We start from the raw sequence: 23,009 nt of genomic DNA, 5'->3' as shown, positions 1-23,009 counted from the left end.
TTTAGATTAAGTAAATGGGTGCAGATAAAAATCAATTTAACTGTTGAATAGTTGATTAATTTGAATTGGTTCAATAATAGTAGTATAAGATCAGCACAAGAAGACATGGCTTAGCACTGCTTGTCACTACAAAGCACAAAAACCAAAATAAGTATTGGAGGGATTTTGATTATGAACCTTTTTGCTCTCCTCCAAAGTGGGCCTTCTCCAGAACCCAATCCTTAATAACAGCCTGAGAATTCAATCTTGATCAGGCGTCACAAGATGCCCAGCACCTAAAACCACGACATTGGTCAAGCTTCCCCATTTTTGCACATAACCAGCAAGCTCTCCATTTACTTTCCAAACTTTTCTTTCTGCCATCAACAACTTCTCAATTCATTTCTTTGTCTTCACCCGTGCCTCTGTTGACACCACACCATCCCTCAAATCATATAACCCGTGATAGAACAACACCTTGCTCTTCTTCACCAAGAATTCCACCTTGTACTTGACGCTCTTCATCACATCTTCATGCAATGCAGCCGTTACAACATCACTGCACTCGTCGATTAAAATTGACTCGTTCACTCCTGATGCTTTCTTTACCTCAGCTTTGTTTAGGAATTCGTTTGGTATACTTGTCGGGTAAGGCTCTTTCAGTGAGAAGTCATACAAAATGGCCAAACCTGTCATGTTTTGCAACAGATCCAAGGCCTTGGTTCTAGCATTTGTTGCCTCATTCCAATTCCCTATTTTAACCAACTCAACCGCCTCCCGTTGTGCTTCCTCTAGTTCTCCCTTTTGCTTCTCGTTGACTAAACCGGAATAATAAGCATTGTCGGCATGAGTAGCAACCTGGGTGAGGGGGTCTGTTAACCCATCACCTATAGCAACACCTTTCAAGTTCACTCTTTGTGACACTGGCAATTGGGGATTTTTATGCAAAATGTAGTACCCAATTGCAGGAACATACTTTCCTGCATAACTCTCACCAGTAATATAAATAGGACGGTACTTAAACAATGGGTTTAATGAGGTAAAACTTGCAATCGCAGAAAAAAGACGCTTGGCAACAGAATCTTGGTCTCTGGGAATTTCCTGTGGCGTTGATGCAATACTAAACCCCGTTCCAATAGGATTATCAAGAAAAAGAAGACCAAATAAGCGGTTCCAAGGACCAGGATTGCGCTCATGAGACAAGTGGCTTGCGTTTTGCTTGTGAGAAGAAACGGCACGCCATGGTCCAAGCTCAAAGAAGTTGCCGATCATGGAGGAGCAACCGGGGCCACCTTGGAGCCAAATGAGAAGCGAGGTTTTGGAGAGAGGGGAAGTGGGGCCTTGAGCTTCATAGAAGGCGTAGAAAATAGCAGAATCAGTAGCAAGATTGACTTGGAGGTAGCCTGATTTGGTTGGGGGGGGGGGGGGGGGGGGACTTCTTTGGGAAAGAAAGGAGCTGAAGTACTGTGACAAAACAAGGAGTGGAGGCAAAGAAGCGTGAGGAGGAAGAAGCAAGCGTTTGTTGTTGACTTCCTTCCCAAATTTATCAAGTGTTCTGTAAAATTATAGTGATTGGCTTGTGATGTTCTAGTACATATAAGAGCTAGTTGATCAAGAATGTGGCAGCCGGAAGAATCTTTAGCTTCTTCATACAGACAAACACGTACTCCCCTGGTACTGATACAAAAGAGACTTAAGAGCCTGTACTGGCGGACGCTTCAGAATCAAGCATTCAAATCTTTTTTATTCAATTAGAGCTATGTTTAATCTATTTATTTATTTTCTTTACATAAGATATTTCTAAACTGCATAACATCGTGTCATTTTTAATGAATTATTTTGACATCATAGAATTGATTAAAAGAACCGTTTAGAAATTTAATTTGATATTTCCTCCATGTTGAATAGAATTAATTGCATAGTTTAAACTACTTGTCAAAAGAAAGGAGAACAACGGGAGCAAGTTCATCCATCCGGGTGACGACACGTTCATGCCCAAGGCCTATCCAACGAGTCGGCTATTAATCTTCATCTGAATGGCCTGTAAGATAAGATTCCCAAATCATGAAATGAAGCATAAATTGACATTAAATAAATTATCCACCAATTTATTACTTTATTTAAAAAAATAATAAATAAATGTTTTAGAATTGTTAACTAATAATATTATGGTTACGTTCGTAATTTGCTTATTAAATTAATAAATTATAAAATATTATATTTAATTATTTATTAAATATAATAAATAAATATAAATAAATAAAATTTATTATATACACAAATTATTAAGTTTTACAAATAAATTAAATATAAATTAATTTTATTATATTTGTGATATTTTATTTAATTAATGAATTGTAAAGTATTATCTTTTATTATTTTTTAAATTTAATAAATAAATATAAATAAAACATATTCATAAATTATTGGTTAAGCATTTTATTTGTTCAAACACTCTTAAAATATTTATCAATGTTTAATGGACATTCATTACTTTAAACAAATCCGACAACTTATTTCAATTTTATTTTTTTTATTTTAATGATTTTCTCTCCCCAAATAATACATTAATTATATTTTTCCTTAAATATCATCATTAAAGACTAATTAATATTTTTCATTTTCAAAAATATCCTCAACAATTATAAAATTTTTTACCCTTATCCTGTCTTGTACATACAAAATCATGTGAAGTTTTTATAATTAAAACTTCATGAAATATTAATAGGTGTTTTAACGATATTGATTAAGATTATATTTAGTGAAAAATGTAATTAATGTATTATTTGTTCTTAAATTTAATAAAAATAATATTGTAAAAAATTTTCTTTAAATAGTATTTTAACTACCCTTAATCACTGTCTATAAGCGTTGTTAACCGAACCTTAACTAAAAATAATATAACAAATTGATATTTTTACTTATAAAAATTAAATATAATATATATTTTTTAATTTTGAGATAAATATGTTGATCCAATCTACTTACAATGTAAAATACTAGTAATACTTACAAGCATAGTATATTAATATTAAATACTTTGAATCTGTGTCATAATAATGTTTTGAGTCGATTTTTAAGTTATTTTTTAATTTAATTATTTTTAATTTATAGTTTATTATTAATTAAAAATTTAAAGATTTTATTATTTTAAAATTTTGAATTGAACTATTCAATCTCAAAATTTAAAAGATTTAAGTATTTAACCATAAGATTTAAAGTTTAGTTTAGCATTACTATTTAAAGTAATTTTATATTTAAAAATTATTTTTGATTTAAACTCAATATTAAACAAAAAAATAGTTTTTCAATTTAAAAATTCGATTTTACAACACAACAAAAAAAAAAACTACTCAAGAAGTATTTTTATTATAAAAAATATTTTTAAAATAAAAAATTACTATATTATCTTATATTTATAATATTTTATTATTTTATACATTTTTTTAAAATATTTTAATTATTCATTATAATTTTTGACAATAATACGAAATTCAATTTTTTTTTTTTTTAGGCAATGCTATCCGGCCCTAGGAAGTGAAACTCAAACGGTAGGACGCAGAGACTAAATTCAAAGCAGGACGACAGAAGCGTCCCTTTACTAACGCAACACCCACAACTCGGGTGCCGATTATTTTCACCTTTTATTTAAGCACGCCACATGTTCGATAAAATGTGTCAACAATAAAAGAGTTCCCTCTTAGAATTACTCAAAATTTTCAGAAGCAATCATGATGCCCTGCAATCTTTTTGACCGCTTCAAGGAAATTCTGAAGATTCAAAAGTTCCGAAGAAAAGCAGTTTTAGCTATTCTTTTCATCCTCGTATAGAGTTAGTGGCTAGCCATGCATATCCCCTCTAAATTTGTAAAGATTTTGGTTAAAGTCTTAGAAATATGTTTTCATTACTTTGTCTGATAGTTTTGATGTTTGGGTACGAGTGCTTGTTATGCTTGCATCCTTCTTGTGAAAGGGAGAGAGACCCAACTGCACGAGTTACCAAAGCAATTGAGAGGCATAAAATGCTTGTTTAGTATTAATGTGGTATGTAAACTATGATCAGTACAACCTATATATGGCCTTTTCTTTCTCTCTCTCCCTGTAAAAATCTGTGCATGGAACTTGTGCTCTAAAATCTTCTTTACTTTTTATTTTTTCATTTATTAATTTCATTATTAAGCTATATCCCTATCTGATCACTGTTGTCAATTTTTACCTGAGGCCTTGCAATACATAGGAAGAAACTATAAGAGTTTGTCATGTTTTCATATGATTTGTGGGATAACATTAAATCGAGACAATCGATAGGTTTCTTATGAGATTAACAAAAGATGAGTGTCACGGACTAAGCTTTCTCTCAACAAGCAATAGATCGTGCGACATTTGAATGGGCGCTCTCAACTAAGTCAGCCTTCAATAGATCGATATCTGAACAAATAACTATAAGCCATGGTTAGTCACAAGCATTCACAATAAGGCACAACATATCGAGATCAATCTCAAGCACACACACAAGAAGGCATATTTGCATCGAGAAAAAGAAAAACACATCGAGGTAACAATCGGGACATTCAATCGGGGTGAGTTTTATTATAAACGGGAATCATACATCGGGACCTCCCACCATCACCAGGGCTAGGGGGCAGCCCTTGGTGGGTGGCCTAAGCTCGCATCGCAACCAGTGAGACAGCCCAACACTACGCTACTGGCTCATCCCCCCTAAAAAGCCTTAGAGATTTTAGAGCTATGCTATCAGTAACCATTACAATATTTGAAATGGAGACACTTTTTCCTAGCACAAGGGATCTACCCGGCCATGGCCCTATACATGGGTGGCTCATGGCAACCTAAGTCTCGGTCATGACCCTATACAAGGTTGGCTCATGACATCCTCCTTCCACCTATTCTATCGATGTCCTCGTCGACTTACTGGCTTGAAATTATTCAATCTTCCTTTGAAATCTCTGGAGGTCGTGCTCTCTCTCCCAACTGGTTTCTTCTAGTCCTAATCCCTCCCACTTCACTAAGTATTTTCGAACTAGTCTTCGAGATATCTTGGTTTTCCTATCAGTTAAGATCTCTTTGACTCGACGCTCTGAGGGTGGCTTCATGGTGATGGCGGCTCTGGTTGGCTCTCTTCGGTTAACATTTGTAGGATCTGCATGGAAAGGTTTCAGGTTGCTCATATGAAATACTGGGTGTACCTTCATCCACTTTGGTGGGTCAATTTTGCAAGAAGCATTCCTCACCTTGGAAAGGACCCTTACTGGACCTTCATATTTGCGTACCAATCTATGATCTCTCTTTTTCAGGAACCTGGTTTGTTCAGGAACTAGTTGGACAAGAATCAAATCACCAACTTGAAATTGTTGAGCTCTACGACCTTTGTCTGCCCATTTTTTCATCCGCTTTGATGCTTTCTTCAGGTAGGCTTACGCAATCTCTGTGTTTGGTTTCCACTCTTTGTTGAGATTGAAGGCTCTCGGATTCTTTCCTCCATATTGTTCCAAAGAAGTGTGGGGTAGCCTTGGTAATTATCCGGTAACCACCTCAAATGGGCTCTTGTTGGTGGAAGAGCTTTTGTTGGAATTAAAGCAGAGTTGAGCCACGTTCAATAATGAAGGCCAGTCTTTCTGATTGGCATGAACAAAATGCCTCAAGTATTCCTCTAATAATCCGTTCAACCGTTCCGTTTGACCATCGGTTTGAGGGTGATAGCTTGAGGAGATGTTGAGTTGAGACCTCAATATCTTGAAAAGTTCTCTCCAGAAGGACCCCGTGAATCTCGGATCTCGATCGCTGATAATGTTTTGAGGGAGGCCCTAGTATTTGACCACATGTTTGAACAATAGTCGGGCTGTATCTTCTACAGTGCAATACTTGTGAGCGGGAATAAATGTGGCATACTTAGAGAACCGATCAATTACCACCAAAATAGCTCCAAGGTCACCAACCTTGAGTAGGCTCAAAATGAAATCGAGGAAGATGCTTTCCCATGGTCTGGTGGGTACTGGTAGTGGTTCAAGCATGCCTGCAGGTTTGCTCCTTTCAATCTTGTCTTGTTGGCAAATGAGGCAAGTCTTCGTATAGTCCATCATATCTTGTCGCATGTGAGGCCAATAGTATCCCTGTTTCAATAACGTCAAAGTACGTTGCCAACCCGGGTGTCCCGCCCATGGTGTGTCATGACATTTTTTCATTAGCATCTGTCTCAGACCTTCTGCTCTTGGCACCAACACTCGAGGCCCCTTGGTTCATAGGACCCCATTTTCTTGCCAGAAGTACTTGGACTTCCCTTCTTCCACTAGCTTCAGGATGGCACAAGCTTGCGAGTCCTTCCCTAAGTGAGCTTCAATCAACTTGTGAATGTCTGTAGTGGCTCTACTAGCCGCCATTGGGATAATTTTTCTAAGAGTCGCTAGATCTATTCGTCTGCTCAATGCATCGGCCACTTGATTGGTCTTTCCAGCGGTGTGTTCAAAATAAAAGTCGAATTCCGCTAAAAATTTCTGCCACCTAGCTTGTTTTACCGTAAGCCTTGGTTGGGTGAGAAAATGGCTAATGGCTGTATTGTCTGTCTTCACGACAAAGTGTGAACCCAACAAGTAATGTCGCCAAGCCCTCAAGCAGTGAACCACCACCAGGAGTTCTTTTTCCTGGGCCGTATATTTCCTTTCAGCTTCACTTAGTTTCCTACTTTCAAATGTTACCGGGTGATGTTGTTGCAAAAGTACTCCTCTAATAGCAAAATCGGATGCATTTGTTTGAACTTCGAAGGGCTTTTCAATATCGGAGAGAGCTAAGATGGGATCCTTCATAATAGCATCCTTCAATCCCTCGAAGGCCTCTTGGCACTCACTCGTCCAACACCATTTACGCTCCTTCTTCAATAGTTTCGTGAGGGCCATGGTCTTACGAGAGTACCCTTCTACAAACCTTCTATAGTAGTTGACTAGTCCCAAAAATGAACGGAGTTCACTAACGTTCTTCGGTGTTATCCACTCCTTGATGACCCTAACTTTTTTCATGTCCATTCGGATATGGTCACGTTCGACAATGTGACCGAGAAAATGGATTTGGGTCTGAGTAAATGCACACTTCTCTCTTTTTACGTATAACTGGTGGTCATGTAATCTTTGAAGTACCTGGCGCAGGTGCTCTTGATGCTCTTCCAAGGTGGAGCTATATACCACTATATCGTCTAAATAGATGACTACAAATTTATCTAGGTAGTCATGGAACACTTGATTCATCAATATACAAAATGTGGCAGGAACATTGGTCAGTCCAAAAGGCATAACAAGAAATTCAAATGCACTATACCGTGTCACACAAGTAGTCTTTGGCTCATCTTTCTCAACGATTCTGACCTGATGGTAGCCAGATCTCAGGTTCAATTTATATAAGTACTTGACCCGGCTCAATTGATCAAACAAGTCTGCTATAAGGGGAATGGGATATTTGTTTCTTACGGTGACTTTGTTCAGGGCCCTGTAGTCAACACATAATCGTAAACTTCCATCGTGCTTTTTCTGAAATAGCACTGGCGCTCTGAAAGAAGCTTTTGATGGTCTGATGAACCCGATTTGTAGCAGCTCATCTAACTATTTTCTTAGTTCGGCCAACTCTAGCAGGGCCATGCGGTAGGGCGCTCTAGCAGGGGGTTTCGCTCCTGGGAGGAGCTCAATTTCATGGTCCACTGCTCGTCGATGGGGTAGAACTTTAGGCAACATCTTTGGCATCACCTCTTCGAATTCTTTCAACATTTTTCTCACACCATCAGGTATTGGTTCTACTTTCAACCCTTCTTTGTAAATCGGCACTGCCACAAATGAGGGTTCCTCTTTCTTTACCCCTTTCTTAAACTGCAAAGCCGAAATCATTTTCTTACCACTCTTTGGTAAGATGTTAGCTGGCACCACACATGGGTGTTCCCCTAAGAACAACAAGCAGTTAGCGACGGGGATAGGGATGACCTGAGCCAACATCATGAAGTCCAATCTAAGGATAACATCAAAGTCATCCATGGAGAAAACTGTAAAGTTTACCTTCCCTTCCCATGGCCCCAATCAGATTATCACACTTTTAGAGCTTTCACTGATCGTAAAGGCTGGTGAATTGACCGCCTTCATTCGTCCACAGTCTTTACTAATCTGAAGACCACACCTTTTTGCTTCTTCTGGTGTGATGAAAGTGTCAGTTGCACTCGTATCCACCATGGCCTTGGTGGCTTTCTCATTGATCGTCAAGTTCACGTACATCAAGCCTCTACTCTGCTCTTTCTTTATAGTGTTCAATTGGGTGCGGAAGGCATTGAGGAACCTTATTGAACCTATCCTGGCTGACTCCTCTTCAGCTTCTTCAACGCTCTCTGGTGCTTTTACGGACTCTTGAGATGAGGTTTTTAAGGCATTAAGGGTTCCTCTGTGCGGGCATTCAGCCACCCGATGCGGCCTCTTACAAAGAAAGTAAGCTAGCAGTTGCCTAAGCTTGAAAATCCCTGCGTTGCTTGTCTTGGGCTGGGTGTTATCTCGACCAAGAGACCTCCTGTCTGATCCCCCACTAAAGGGTCGGTCCAACCTAGTCATCTTTCCTCCACTCCAAAAGTTAAAGCTACTGCCAGTTGATGAAAGATTTTTTCGTTTTAAGGAGCCATCATTGTAATCGTGAAGACGTTCTGCTGCAGCCATGGTCGTGGCCACATTTTACACTTTTTGCCTTTGTAGTTCTGTCCTCGCCTAAGGCTTGAGGCCCTCAAGAAAATAGAACATCTTGTCCTTTTCGAACATGTTTCGAATATCCAACATCAGGGTAGAAAAGCTCCTTACGAACTCTCGTACTGTTCCGATTTGCATCAACTCTCGAAGTCTCCTTCGAGCCACATACTCCACATTTTTAAGGAAAAACTGGTTTTTTAATTCTCGCTTCAGATCCGTCCAAGTCTTAACCAGGCACTCGTCATCGACAAACTTGGAGCGCCACCACAGCTTAGCATCTCTTACGAGGTACATCGACGCCATTGTCACCTTGTCTTCTTCTGAATTTATGTGTACAGCTCGAAAGTATTGCTCCATGTCAAACAAGAAATTTTCAAGTTCCTTAGCATCCCTTGCCCCTTCATAGTATCGAGGCTCCGGCATTTTGGGCCTTTTTTCCCTTTCCATCGAGCTCAAACCCGATCTGGCCACAGCCATTTGTAGGATGTTCACCTATGCTCTGAGCTCCTCAAACTCCTTTTGAAGAATGTTCAAGGCATCTCTAGCCTCTTCGCTCACATTGTGGAGAGTATCGGATAACTCCCACTGGGTTGTCTCAATCTCCCTCACTCGGTTTTTCGTCACCATATGAGTTTTCATTGCGGCCACCGCGGCCTTAAGTTTTTCAATTCTCTGTTGATGATCCGGTCCACCACTTGTGGCCATCTCATCCATTTTTCTAGCACTTCTCAACCGTGCTTTGATACCACGTGTCACGGACTAAGCTTTCTCTCAGCAAGCAATAGACCGTGCGGCACTTGAATAGGCGCTCCCAATCAAGTCAGCCTTCAATAGATCGATATATGAACAAATAACCATAAGCCATGGTTAGTCACAAGAATTCACAATAAGGCACAATATATCGAGATCAATCTCAAGCACACACACAAGAAGGCACATTCGCATCGAGAAAAAGAAAAATACATCGAGGCAACAATCGGGACATTCAATCGGGATAAATTTTATTATAAACAGAAATCATACATCGAGACCTCCCACCATCACAAAGGCCAGGGGGTAGCCCTTGGTGGGTGGCCTAAGCTCGCATCGCAACCGGTGAGACAGCCCAACACTACGCTGTCGGCTCACTTCCCCTAAAGAGCCTTAGAGATTTTAGAGCTATGCTACCAGTAACCATTACAATATTTGAAATGGGTACACTTTTCCTAGCACAAGGGATCTACCCGGCCATGGCCCTATACATGGGTGGCTCATGGCAACCTAAGTCTCGTTCATGGCCCTATACAAGATTGGCTCATGACAATGAGCGTGAGATCAACTTAGCAAATGGAGAGGCAGACCCAGAATTTGTTGAGTGGAAATAGGAGTTGTTGAGCAGGTATTGTGCAGTAGCAGCATTAGAATTACTATGTCATACAATTAGGCCTATCATGCGGTAAGTTATTCAATGCAATCTATGTATGTTTGTTTATGTGCAAGCACTCTTTCAGTAATCTACTTATGATTTCGTTCGTGGTATGGAAGATAAGGTTTTGTTTTCCGGTGTTACATGAAAGTTGAAACAATAATTAAACGTTACCATTAGAATTGGGTTAATATGTAAAATAACCCTTGTATTATTCATTTTCTATCAGTTTGATACATAAAAAAATAAAATTCTCATTTTGATATTTCAACTTCTATTTTATTAAATTTTTCGATATCTTGTATTGTTATTGTCAATTAAGTGATTAACATGATATGATTACCTAATAAAATTATATTGTATGTCATAAATATTTAATTATTGTTATGTCAATTATTGTAATATTAATAAAAAATTTAAAAAAATAAAAAGAATTTGATTAAAAATCAATAAAAAATAAAAAAAATGACATAAAAAATAAATAATATAATGATGAGTGAACATTTATGACATATGTTATGATTTTATTAAATATTAATACCAAATAAGTAACTTGATTAACTATGTTAATTTGGAGTATCAAGTATTTGATAAATTAAAAATTTAGATACCAAATTGAGAAAAATATTTCATTAATATCCAACCGGCAAAAAATGTATGGTACAGTCAGAGGGAAATCTAGAGGGGGCAGGCACGGGCCATGGCCCCCCTCAAAAGAAAATTTGATAGCTTTAAAATTACTGTTTTGGCTCTGTTATTTTCATTTTTGGTCCCTCTTCCAATTTAATTTACTAATGGCTTAGTACTTGGCCCCCCAATATCATGATGCTAGCTAGCTTCACCCGAGTACAGGGGGTCAATTTTATATTTAACCCATTCGAATTCAATGGTAAAAATGGTCAAAAGATGAGTTCTAGAAAAGGTGCTGGATTAGAAATCTATCCATATGTTGATAGTAAAAGACAGCATTATGAGTTGGGTTGATTGGAGTAACGTCTTTCTTTATAGATACACATGATACTTGTCATCTTCTTCTACACCTTTTAAATTTCAGCATATCAACCTCTCTTATCCATAAGAGGAGTTAATCAACTTCAAGGCACTACGCACTTTTTCTTGGGATAGTAATTACTTGGTCAATTGTCAATTTCTCGGAATGAAGGAACTGGGCCATGATAACAAGGAAAATGATTCATAAAAATGATATTGATTTTTCATCTCATCCAAGTAGTGCCTATTAAATGGGAGGAAACACCACATTGACGCAAATAGGTTTACCATACTGATTACAGATTGCAACCAAGCGGTTTCAGTTTATATTTTCCCTTTCAGCTGGCCTAATGTTTATTTACTCAAAACCCTTTGCCTCGTTTTTGAGGCATGTTGATTTCTTTTCTCAGTCCCTTTCGTTCAGATAGGTATTAAGTTGCCTTTACATACATTTTTGAAAGGATAGAGATCATTGAGCTCATTGCTGTTGATAGGCCTTTTTTGGGTGCTGAGATATATAAGGCCTGCAGATTAAATCCACTCGAGTTTTCCCTTCCCCTTCTTCTTTTCAAATTGCTCTAATGCTTCCTAAGCTTTTCTGTTTATAACTTGAATTTCCTATACAAGTTTGCTTGTTTCTTTATACAATGCATTACATAAAGAAAACTTTCAATCCTTTTGACTTAATATAAATTGGAAGATTTTTTATGCTAAATTTGAGCTTCTCTTGCTCCATTCTCTCTGTTGTTATCTTGTTGCAGCAATACATGCCCGTCTCATTTCTCATGGTCAACTTGATGGAAGTGGCTAGAACATAGAAGGGGGAAAATTCGAGAAAAAGAAAATTCACTGGTAGATGAGTGGAAACGTATTAGTATCATACATGTGAAATGGACTCGTGGTGATACTTGTATCAATGTGAAGAACAGAAACTATACTGTTTGGGACACCAACTGATTTTGTCCCAACTGATTTTCTGTTTTAACATAAGAACTTGTTCTTACACCTTACTTGAGTGCCATTGCAGTTAATATTGGCTCCTTGGTCTATGGTTTGGTCTTTGTTTAGGCTTTAGAGGCCATAATTTGCACTATTGGGCCATTAATTTCTATTTCAGAAACCTATTTTCTCACCTTGTCTGCCATTTGCTGCAGCTATAAACGATTATTAAGAAAGAATATAAAGGTTTTCTTGCCTCATTCAAGAAGCTGGAAACATGTTAAATGATTCACACTGACAACTTTGAGAGAGAATCATGTTCGCTAGCTACTTCTTCACCGTGCAGTTAGAGAATGTGGTTAGATCAAGGTTGGAGAGAGTAACTATCAGTGTTAGATGGCAGTATCTTGTAAGAGACCGGAGGCATTTGTGCCATCGATGCCCAGTATTCAGATATATGAATGACATCACTTACTTACTAGCTCAAAATTCATGAGTGAGCCCTTTAAATGCATCCATATCTTAAGGTAGAATTGCATGTTTCATGTTTGTAGATATGGTCTTGGTTTCATATATACAACAAAAAATGCCAAAATGTGCCCGTAATTGAATTGCTTGATTCACGAGAAAGTGTAGCTGAATCCAAGTGAACTATAGAATATTGGGAGATGAAAATAATTTGTTAAACGTACTCAATGGCAAACAGGTAAGTAACTTCGTATGAAGAACCATAAATAACAGCTACAAGCTACATCAGTAGGGTCACCACATATTAGTTCATTAAAGAGCCATCCATAGAAGAGCTCTAGTAAGTTTCCACCATTTTTATGGCCAATGAAGACAGGTTTAAGAACCTTCAAAGGAAAGTTGAGGACCTAGAAAAAGAAAACAGAGCACCAGCATATTATCTTTGCCGAACGCTGATGACCAAGCACATTAAGCTATCACTTTCTGTATTTCATTGTTCACCTGGAAAGAGAGTTAGAGAAGAAGAAGAGGCTAAAAGACCCCTTTGAAGTGAAACATTGGCAAAGAGCCATTGAATACACAGTCAGGGAACGCATACCTCACAAGGTTTTCGAATGACACCCACACACCTTGAAGCACTGATGCTATCACTTTTCAACAGGCGACGGGGGGTGTGCGTAGGTTTTCCAGAGACTTTCTGAATCCCTGACACGCTCTGGTTTGCATATTCCAATTCCCCAGATTCTCGCAATTTTGTAGGGCTTTGAAGTGTTCCACGAGAAGCAGAAGCCACCGTACGTTTTTTTGATCGATCAATGTGATCGGTATCCTCATTGCAGACTCGCTCCCTAAGAAACAAATGATCATAGTCAATATTATAAAAGCGACACATTCAAATCAGAGAAACTGCAAATACGATGTTCCAGCAATTCACCTAGGCAAAGATGTATATTTCCTTTGGAGGAGAATGCCTCTTTCATTTTTGCTGTCTTCCTCAAGACAGGCAAATTGTTGCCTAAACTGATCAACTCCACTGGGTTGACATAAAACACTTTAATTAACATTCAACAGCATTTAGAATAAAAGAGGGGGCAGAAACAGTAAGCTAAAATGCAAATTTCATGTAGTGTAACATATAGATTGTAGATGATAATCCTATTCGAACTTAGATAAATGGTCAGGAGATTGAGATGTTAAATGCAAAGTTGAGGTTTTATTATAATCCTCTTTTGTGCGCAAGGTTTTCTCAACACTAAAGATGCTACCTAAAACATAAGCAGTTTTTGAAACATTAATGCTTGCTAAAACACAAGCAGTTTTTGAAACATTTCTTCTGTAATGCGACATGCTTAAAAGTGAAATGAACAACCACTATTGTAATCTGCATAATAATTTATGAAGACTGAACAAACAATGCCATCTCACAAGTTGGAGGTGGATATGCTAGAGTAAGTGTTCCTTTGCGGGGGAGAAGAGAACAATATAGGGATTTAATAGGTAGTCATGACAAATATTAAAGTAATAAGCATGTATAGAACGGTACTTCAAACAATGAAAATTCAAAGTAGTGTTAATCATCACATCATTTCGTAATGGATGACAGTTTGCTCAAGATGACCATCTTTCAGCACAGACACTCTGTAAGTTTGTGCTAATCATCACATCATTTCGTAATGGATGACAGTTTGCTCAAGATGACCATCTTTCAGCACAGACACTCTGTAAGTTTGTGCTCTCGTTTGAAGAATAAAAGACTTGTAGCATCAAAGTCAGTTCTGCATCTAAACAAAATAATGCAAATAAAGAAAGAGAATAATTAATCACTCTATAGTTTCAACAGCTGAGACCTGGATCCTCACTGTCAGTCATGACACTCAAAGAGGGTTTGATCTTTATGTTTTATGTTCTATATAACTGTTCTAAACCATATATAACTGTTCTGAACCATCATTAGAAAAAATAATTTGATGCCTGACCTTGGATACATGAAGCTAATCTGATCATTGCCTTGAAGGTACTCCTGAAGCATCTGTGGATGGTACTCTAAAATCTATTTGCATTTTAAATTAAGATGTGCCACAAGTAAACAATAAGTGAAAGAGGGCTTAAAATGGAGAACAATATTACTAAGGATAGAACTAATCTCTATGGAAATAATACCTCTCTGTAAATTAGCTCCCTGACATCATCTTCTGCTAATTTCCTTCTTTCAAATTCAAATTCAAATTTTGAAATGGGTTTCATGGATGGTTCATTGTTCACATTTGCCAATCCATGGAAATATGGATCAGCTAATGCCTGCATAAAGAACAATCATAAAAGTTAGGAAATAAAGTAGACTATGAAGATAAGGGATCCAAATCTTAAACTATCAGAACCCCTAGAGTTTACCTCTTCAGCAGATGGACGATCATTAGGATCAAATGCAATTAGACGCTCAAGCAAATTGACGGCCAATGGATCAGTATTCGGAAATTTTTTTGATAAAGGAATTGGTTTCTTTTTTCTCATGCTATTCAAATAATTTCTAGCTTTTTCATTCCGGATCTGCAGATATTATCAAGAATCATGACGGTTAGAAGAAAAGATCTTCGCCATGTTTAGGATAAAGCTAGGAATTAACTTTAAAAGGTTCCCAACAAGCGCTGACGAAGATTTTCTCTAATCAAAAGGAGATAGCAGACCCTTGCAATTGTTTCAGCAGAGGGTGTGCCAAGCAAATCTGTCACAAGATCCAATTGATCCACCACATTCTTCCCAGGAAACAATGGTTTTCCCGTGAGCAACTCAGCAAATATACATCCCACACTCCAAATATCAACAGCAGGGGTGTACTGCAGAAAACATAGGTTTCAAAAATCAATTAATAAAGTTCTAAGTGGAGTTTTGCTCAAGTTTTTTCAGCCAAATATAATATAAAGTAAAATTCTAGCAGTAGTGTATGTGTATGTGAGAGAGAGAGAAAGAAAGAAGAACAAAATAAAAACAGAGGATTAGAATTCAAAATTATGGTGAATCAACAAACATCCACATTCTTCAACCGACGAAGATTAGATATGCAAGAAAGCTTCTTTTCACTCAAGCATCAGCTATTCTACACCTCAAGCAACAAAGCCACCATGACACAATCACAAAACTAATGAACTCAAATATATTGTTGCATATAACATGTGGAAAAACACTTATTTACAGCTGGTTGTAATCTTGTAGACTATATATTTACATTTGTATATCTAGAATTAAGTATTTGTGTCCCTAGAATTAAGGACAGAAGATTAGGATAGACAATCCCTCAATTATAGGATTAGTTTTAGGAAGATTTAGTTTCCTATTTTATCCACTAGTTAGTTGTATATAAACTTAAGGTGCTTGTATAATTCTTAATAAGCAGTTTTTAAATATACATTCAGTTTTACTGTTAGTTTTCCACACAATTTTATTTTTTAGTTTTTTCACATGATATCAAAGCTTCAAACTCTTCTTGGGAAAAATTTTTTTCAGCCCTCATTGTTGAATTCTATTTTAGGCCTTTATAACCAAATCTTATTAAATCATTCCATCTTATTTTTTCCTTCTTTGGCCTTTATTGCGTAGAATCATCTGTGGTTAAATCTTTACTATCAAGATCCGTTTCAGTCTTGAGAAAGATAACCATGCCAAAGATAGATAGCAGAATCTACCATTACTACCCAATTTGAAGAAGTGACAACTGGTAAAACCACCAGAGTATTATAGAAGTCTGGGAAACAAAAAGAATTGGACAAAGAAGAGATTGAGAAACTAAGAAGCCTACTGGAGTATGTTCTTTGGGTTAAGTCTCTAGTTCAAGTAAAGCTTCTAATTTTCATGGATTAAATGTCTTAGTTAAGCTTATTATAAATTCATGGGTCATTGACTTAGGAGCTACAGACCATATGACATATTCCTCACAGAAGTTTAGTACATATACACCCTGTGTCCTAGTAATAAGAAAATTGTTGTTGTAGATGATTCACTTACTACAGTGGCAGGATTAGAAGATATTCAAATTAATCCCTCATTTATTCTTAAAAATGTTCTTCATGTTCCTGGATTGTTTATTAATATGAAATCTATACCAAAAACTTACCAAAAACATGAACTGTAAAGTGACTTTTTATCTCTCTTATTGTGAATTTCAAGATCAAAGTTCAAGGAAGAGGATTGGACTTGCTAAGGACAAAGATGAACTATACTATTTTGAGACATCAAACAATACAAGTAATATCAAGAATAATTTACGTTTATCACTTCTTTCTGAAAAATCTCCCAATAAAGAAAAAATTTAGCTTTATCATTTTCGTCTTGGACATCCTTCTTTTGGGACTTTGAAAAACATGTTTCCTTCTTTGTTCAAAAGATTAAATGCCGAAAATTTTCATTGTGATGTTTGTGAACTTACAAAGCGTAGACGTGCGTCTTTTCTAGTTAGCAATAAAAGAAGTTCTACTCCTTTTTACTTGATTCATAGTAAAATATGGGGTCCCTCTATAATTCTTAATATTTCTAGTGTAAGGTAATTTGCTTCTTTCATAAATGATTTTACTAAGGTCTCTTGGATATTTTTACTTAAAATCCAAATTAGATGTGAATAGTATGTTTTTAAGTTTCCAAAACATGATCCAAAATTAATTTGGAGTGAAAATCATGAGATTTAGCTCTAATAATGCAAGAGACTATTTCAAATAGAGTTTATCTACCTATTTTCAAAAGAAAGGAATTATTCATGAGTCATTTTGTATTAATACTCCACAGTAAAATGGAGTAGCAGATAGGAAAAACAAACATTTACTAGCCACAATCCGAGTTTTACTTTTTCAAGCAAACATACCCAAATCCTTTTGGGAGGAAGCTGTTCTTACTTCCACACACATTATAAATAGGTTACCTTCAAAAGTTTTGTGATTTAAAACTCCTACGGAACTACATTCACAATTCTATCCCAACCTTAATGCCACAAACAACCTCACATCTAAGATATTTTGTTGTACATCATTTGTTCACGTTCACAATCATAATAGGGGGAAGTTGGATCCTAGAGCAATTAAGTGCATTTTTGTGGGGTATTCATCAACTCAGAAAGGAGATAAGTGCCACCATCCTCCAACTAAAAAATTCTATGTGTCTGCAGATGTCACTTTTGAAGAAACTAAACTATTTTTTACTCAACCTTATCTTTATGGGGAGATTTCATTCATGGAAGATAAAGGATAAAGACTTATTTTTGCTTGACTTGTCCTCTTCATCAACATTTTCACCAATTAATTCTTTTGAGTCTAAACTTGTTTCTTCTGAGTCCTAATCAAACAATGAATTTGAGTCTAAACCCATTCCAAACACAAAAGATGTGACAAAGGATATTATTGTTCTTGATTCTATAAAGGAATTAGAGGTGAACTTAAGAAAGAAAGTTCCATATCCTGAACCAGTGCAAGTCCAAAACCTGATCCTAACTCTACAAATAAGGTAACTACAATCTTTGACTCTGTTTCTCAAAATGAGTATGAATCTCCTAAAACTATAACTAGTGATTATGATTTGTCTATTGCCATTAAGAAAAGAACCAAAGAATGTACTAAGTATCCACTATACCCAATCTTTAATTTTGTGTCATTTAAAAAATTCTCACTATCCCACAAAAATTTCCTTGTGAGCCTAAATACTATTTTTATTCCAACCACATTATTCGAGACATTATCCAGTGAGAAATGAAGGTAAGCCATGAAAATAAAAATAGAGGCCTTAGAGAAAAATAAGACATGGGAATAGGTATAGTTTCCTAAAAGAAAAAATCAAGTTGGGTGTAAATGGGTTTTCACTGTAAAATATAAGATGGATGATACTGTTGAAAAGTATAAACTCAGGTTGGTGGCTAAGGGCTACACTCAAACTTATGGAGTGGATTATTAGGAAACTTTTGCTCCAATTGCCAAGATGAATACAATTAGGATTTTGTTATTATTGGCTGCAAATTACAACTGAAAGCTTCAACAATTTGATATAAAGAATGCATTTCTACATGATGATTTAGAAGAAGAAATATATATGAAAGTTCCACCACGATTTGGAGGTCATCTAGAAGCAAACAAAGTATGCAAGCTGAAAAAGGCTTTATATGGCCTTAAACGGTCTCCTAAGGCTTGGTTTGGGAGATTTGCCAAAGTGATGCTAGTAATGGGATATAAGCAGAGTCAAGGAGATCGCACATTGTTTATCAAGCACTCTAATTTAGGGAGAGTCACAATTCTATTAGTATATGTCAATGATATAATTATAACAAAAAAAAAATAAAAAAGAGAAATAATCTCTAAAGCAGTGTTTGGCTAAAGCATTTGAGATGAAAGAACTAGGGAGGTTGAAGTAGCTCACTCACGGCATGGTATTTTCATCTCACAATAGAAATATGTGATGGATCTTTTGAAGAAAACTAGGAAGCTTGAATGTAAACCTGCAAATACCCCATAGATCCTAGTCATAAACTTAGAGAAGCTAATAAAGATGCCGTTGTAGATAGAGAGATATATTGGAGATTAGTTGAAAGACTCATTTATTTCTCACATATTAGACCTGATATAGCATATGCTATAAGTGTGATAAGTCAATTTATGCATAGTCCTAAAAAAGACACCTACAGGCTGTCTATTGTGTATTGCACTATTTGAAAGCCAATCTTGGGAGAAGTATCTCATTCAAAAGAAATTTGGGGTTGGTTCTAGAGGCATATACAAATGCAGATTATGCAGGTTCAGTAACTGATAGAAGATCCACCTAGAGTTGGCATCAAGTTTGGGGCGACCCGACTTTATGTGTTATCAAACCCAAACCCGACCCTACCCCGAAATTAATAAAATACTATTTTTTAAATATAAATATTTAAAAATATCATTATATAAATATATATATAATTAATTAATTAATTAATTAAAAAAAATTTTGTATATAATATTGGGTCGGGTTTGCCTAAAACCCGAATCCGACTCGACCCGACCCCGATTATTTCATAATCTTACCCGACCCAACCCAACCCGAAACCCGAATTTCGAAAAAAAAAAAAAAACGACCCCATAGGGTCGAGTTGAGTCGGAATCCATCGGTGTTGGGTTAAATTGCCGACCATAGATCTATCTCAGGCTACTGCACTTTCCTAGGTTGTAATCTTGCGACTTGGAAGAGTAAAAACCAAAATGTGATGTCAAGATCAAGTGCTAAAGCAGAGTTCAGAGCAATGGCGCAAGGAATTTGTGAACTACTATGGTTAAAAATTATCCTAGAAGACTTGAAGATCAAGTGGGATGGACCAATGAGACTTTACTGTGATACCAAGTCTACAATAAGCATTGCGCACAATCCTCTACAATACGACAGAACAAAATACATTGAAGTAAACCAGCATTTCATAAAGGAGAAACTAAACAGTAGGTTGATTTGTACACTATATGTATTAACCAAGAGTCAACTTGCAAATGTGTTGACTAAAGATCTCAGCAGTGCAACATTTCAAAAAATTATTTCTAAGCTAGGAATGGAAAACACCTATTCACTAGCTTGAGGGAGAGTGTGGGAAATCACTTATTTACAGCTGATTGTAATCATGTAATCTATCTATTTATATTTGTATATCTAAAATTAAGTATTTGTATCCCTAGAATTAAGGACAGAAAATTAGGATAGACAATCCCTCAATTATAGAATCAATTTTAAAAAGATTTAATTTTCTAATTTACCCACTCATTAGTTATATATAAACTTAAAATGCTTGTATAATTCTTAATAAGCAGTTTTTCAATACATTCAGTTTTTACTCTTAGTTTTTTACATAGTTTTATTTCTTAGTTTTTCCTCAACATAAAATCCCTAAAGAAAACTAAAAGAAGGAAGTTAAAAATAAACCATACAGCTGACAAACAATTCTAACAACGTATTATAGTAAATCAATTGCAGTAAAAAAAAAACTGCAGCATTTACCTTGGAGAAAAATGAACCACAAAGTTCAGGAGCACGATACCATCGAGTTGCCACATAATCCTTGAAAAGTAAATGATGATAAGATGCAAAGAATAGCTAACATGGTATAAACAATGGCAACGAATAGAAGAGAAGTGGTAAGGCAAGAAGGAAACACTTACAGTCCAAAAAATAGCACAAGGAACATCAGTAAATGATACCCGAGCAAGTCCAAAATCACAGAGCTTCAGTTTACAGTCAGCATTAGCAAGTATATTTCTTGGCTTTAAATCTCTATGGAAAACATGTGCTGAAAAATTGAAAGGAAAAGGTAAAAAAGGTGTCATTTATTATCACAAATTGGAGAAAACTCTACAGCAATTGATAGGTAAAAAAAGCAACCTGTGTGGATGTATTTTAGACCCCGAAGAAGCTGGTACAAGAAAAATTGATGATGTTCAGGAGTTAGATCATCATTTAGCTTTATAACATGGTGAAGATCAGATTCCATCAACTCAAAAACAACATATATATCTTTAAATTCTCTTCTACATGGAGGAAGCATTATGTGTTTTATTTGAACTATATCTGGGTGTCGCAGCAGCCGTAGGAGTTTGATCTCTCTAAGAATGCGTGTGGCATCAGAGGTGTGCTCGAAGATATTGGTCATCTTCTTAATAGCTACCCTCTCTCCAGTGTGAGTATCTATTGCAGATGCAACTACCCCATAACTTCCTCTGCCAACTACGTCCTTTATTTCATATTGACTTGCTTCGCCATATTCAGTGAAAAAGTCTTTGTCAAACATTTTCTGATTAAATTAAAATAACCATTAGATTCCATCTAAAAGAAAACCAATATGAAAAACTTATACTATATGTATGCTCACAGTGTACATGAAGTAATAGAATTAAAGTATATGAAACCACCTAACATAGAGTAAGATCTCAACCTTCTAAGCATTAGTCATCCAGGGTTGCATTTGGAAACCTAAGGATTTGAACTTGAAATATAGTATAAGTTGTGTGGGAATACTCATGAATATATGAGCTTTATGATTATACTCAAATCCATGGGTTTGGTTAGACTTGGAATATGATACCTAAGAAATCTGTAATACAGATATGGAAAAGTGAATTTCAAATAAATCCCATTAAACTCTTGCAAATGAATTGGTATATCGGATTTTTACAGTTATAACTATATGTAGTGATTAATCCAAATTCACTATCCTAAAAACCTGTTTCCAAACAAAGAACTAAAATTGTAACATTAATTTTCTTTAAAGATATGTTTTTAGGCAGATCTCTGCCCCTAACTTGTGAATTAGATGCAAATTTTAGTATATTAAGCAAGAAAAGGACAAAAACATACACATCGAAACTATATTTTTTCCATCTATTTCTATAAGAATAAGAGCTATGTTTGGTGAATTATAACACAATCCCCAAGAAAGCATCTGAGAAAAGAAACTCCATGCAGACAAATTACTAGTTGCTATTAAAAGTCAAGAGAAGGAATTCAACCCAATACGCCTGTAGGCAAAACCTTTGTTTTTCAAGTCATTTTAATCATAAACTCATCAAACAAACATTCAACATCCATCAAACAGAAAAAAAAGAAACTCATTGAAAAGAAAAAAAGAAAAATGATTAAGCAAAAAAAAAAGAAAAATTACCCTTTTTTTTTTGTCGGCAAGCGGCGCCAAGCCAGAAGCTTGAGGATTGATGAAAGGAACTTCAAATAAACGCGGAGTCGAGATATTAACTGCTCAAATAGCACCTCCTCCAACACCTAATACGTACTGCTCAAATAGCACCTCCAACACCTAATACGTAGAAATACAGCAGCACGTAAGCGTTTTTATACGTATGTACATGAATGTATCCGGAATCTAACGAATGCCGACAAAACAACTTGAACATGTCAAAAATGTTAGGCACCCATCAATTACTATTTATATTAAAACATATCCAAAAGTGGATCATATATGGTAACTGAGTCAAAAAAAAAAAAAAGAGATATTATCTTAAAGGGTTTTTTGGGTTTGCTCGAAATCCGAACCTTATCTTATACCCACATTTGCAGAGCCATAAAGAGAGATAGAGGATAGGGGGTGGGTCAGGTGATGATGTCGTTTCAGTATTCAGCCATGATAGGAACAGAATTGCTATTAATTATTAATTTTATAAGAAATCAGAAGGATAAAGCAAGGCGATTTGGGTTTTTCCTAGGGCGCTGCGAATCGCGGACTTTGTTCGGCCGATGGCGGTGAGTTGAGGAAGGGGAAGTTTCCCTTGCTCCCTCGCTCCCCATTGCCCATTTGCCGTGTAATTAATGGGGAATGGTAATGAACGAGGACGTGCCACGTAAGCGCCATATTTTGTGCGCTCAATGTTTATCGCCTGCCAACGTTGAAAAGTGCGGAGTGGAATCTATTCTGTCGTCTGGTGTTGCGTAACATCACATCATTCCTCAACGTTTTGATTTCCTATGAAATAGTAATAGTAGATTAAATTAAGAAAAAAATACTAGTATACTTTTGTTTAT

At 36.2% G+C, this 23,009-nt stretch overlaps 1 protein-coding gene and 1 pseudogene across 3 annotated transcripts; both read right to left on the bottom strand.

Annotated features, from left to right (window-relative positions):
* Positions 1-36: 36 nt before the first annotated feature.
* Positions 37-1,952, bottom strand: LOC149518688 (serine carboxypeptidase-like 50; annotated as a pseudogene).
* Positions 1,953-12,666: 10,714 nt separating this feature from the next.
* On the bottom strand, positions 12,667-22,766 carry LOC111282084 (mitogen-activated protein kinase 17-like). 3 transcript variants are annotated; one of them, XM_022870013.2, is made up of 12 exons: positions 22,524-22,766; positions 22,138-22,353; positions 20,862-21,270; positions 20,642-20,769; positions 20,481-20,540; positions 15,182-15,331; positions 14,889-15,044; positions 14,658-14,795; positions 14,474-14,547; positions 13,432-13,530; positions 13,096-13,345; positions 12,667-12,998 (listed from the first exon to the last, which is right to left on the bottom strand). In XM_022870013.2, exons 3-12 carry the CDS (start codon positions 21,265-21,267, stop codon positions 12,966-12,968), a joined length of 1,494 nt encoding a protein of 497 aa, XP_022725748.2. In that variant the 5' UTR covers positions 21,268-21,270; positions 22,138-22,353; positions 22,524-22,766; the 3' UTR covers positions 12,667-12,965. The 3 variants fall into 3 exon arrangements, with proteins under 3 accessions (XP_022725748.2, XP_022725747.2, XP_089616763.1); XM_022870012.2 differs by having other exon boundaries at positions 22,138-22,287; XM_089760637.1 differs by lacking the exon at positions 20,481-20,540 and having other exon boundaries at positions 22,138-22,287.
* Positions 22,767-23,009: the final 243 nt, after the last annotated feature.

Source organism: Durio zibethinus, chromosome 5 (assembly GCF_047325235.1).
Source record: "Durio zibethinus cultivar Kanyao isolate XHJ-2024 chromosome 5, ASM4732523v1, whole genome shotgun sequence".
NCBI lineage: Eukaryota > Viridiplantae > Streptophyta > Magnoliopsida > Malvales > Malvaceae > Durio > Durio zibethinus.
The sequence above is the reverse complement of the archived record's forward strand: the minus strand, read 5'-3'. Positions and strand labels throughout refer to the sequence as shown.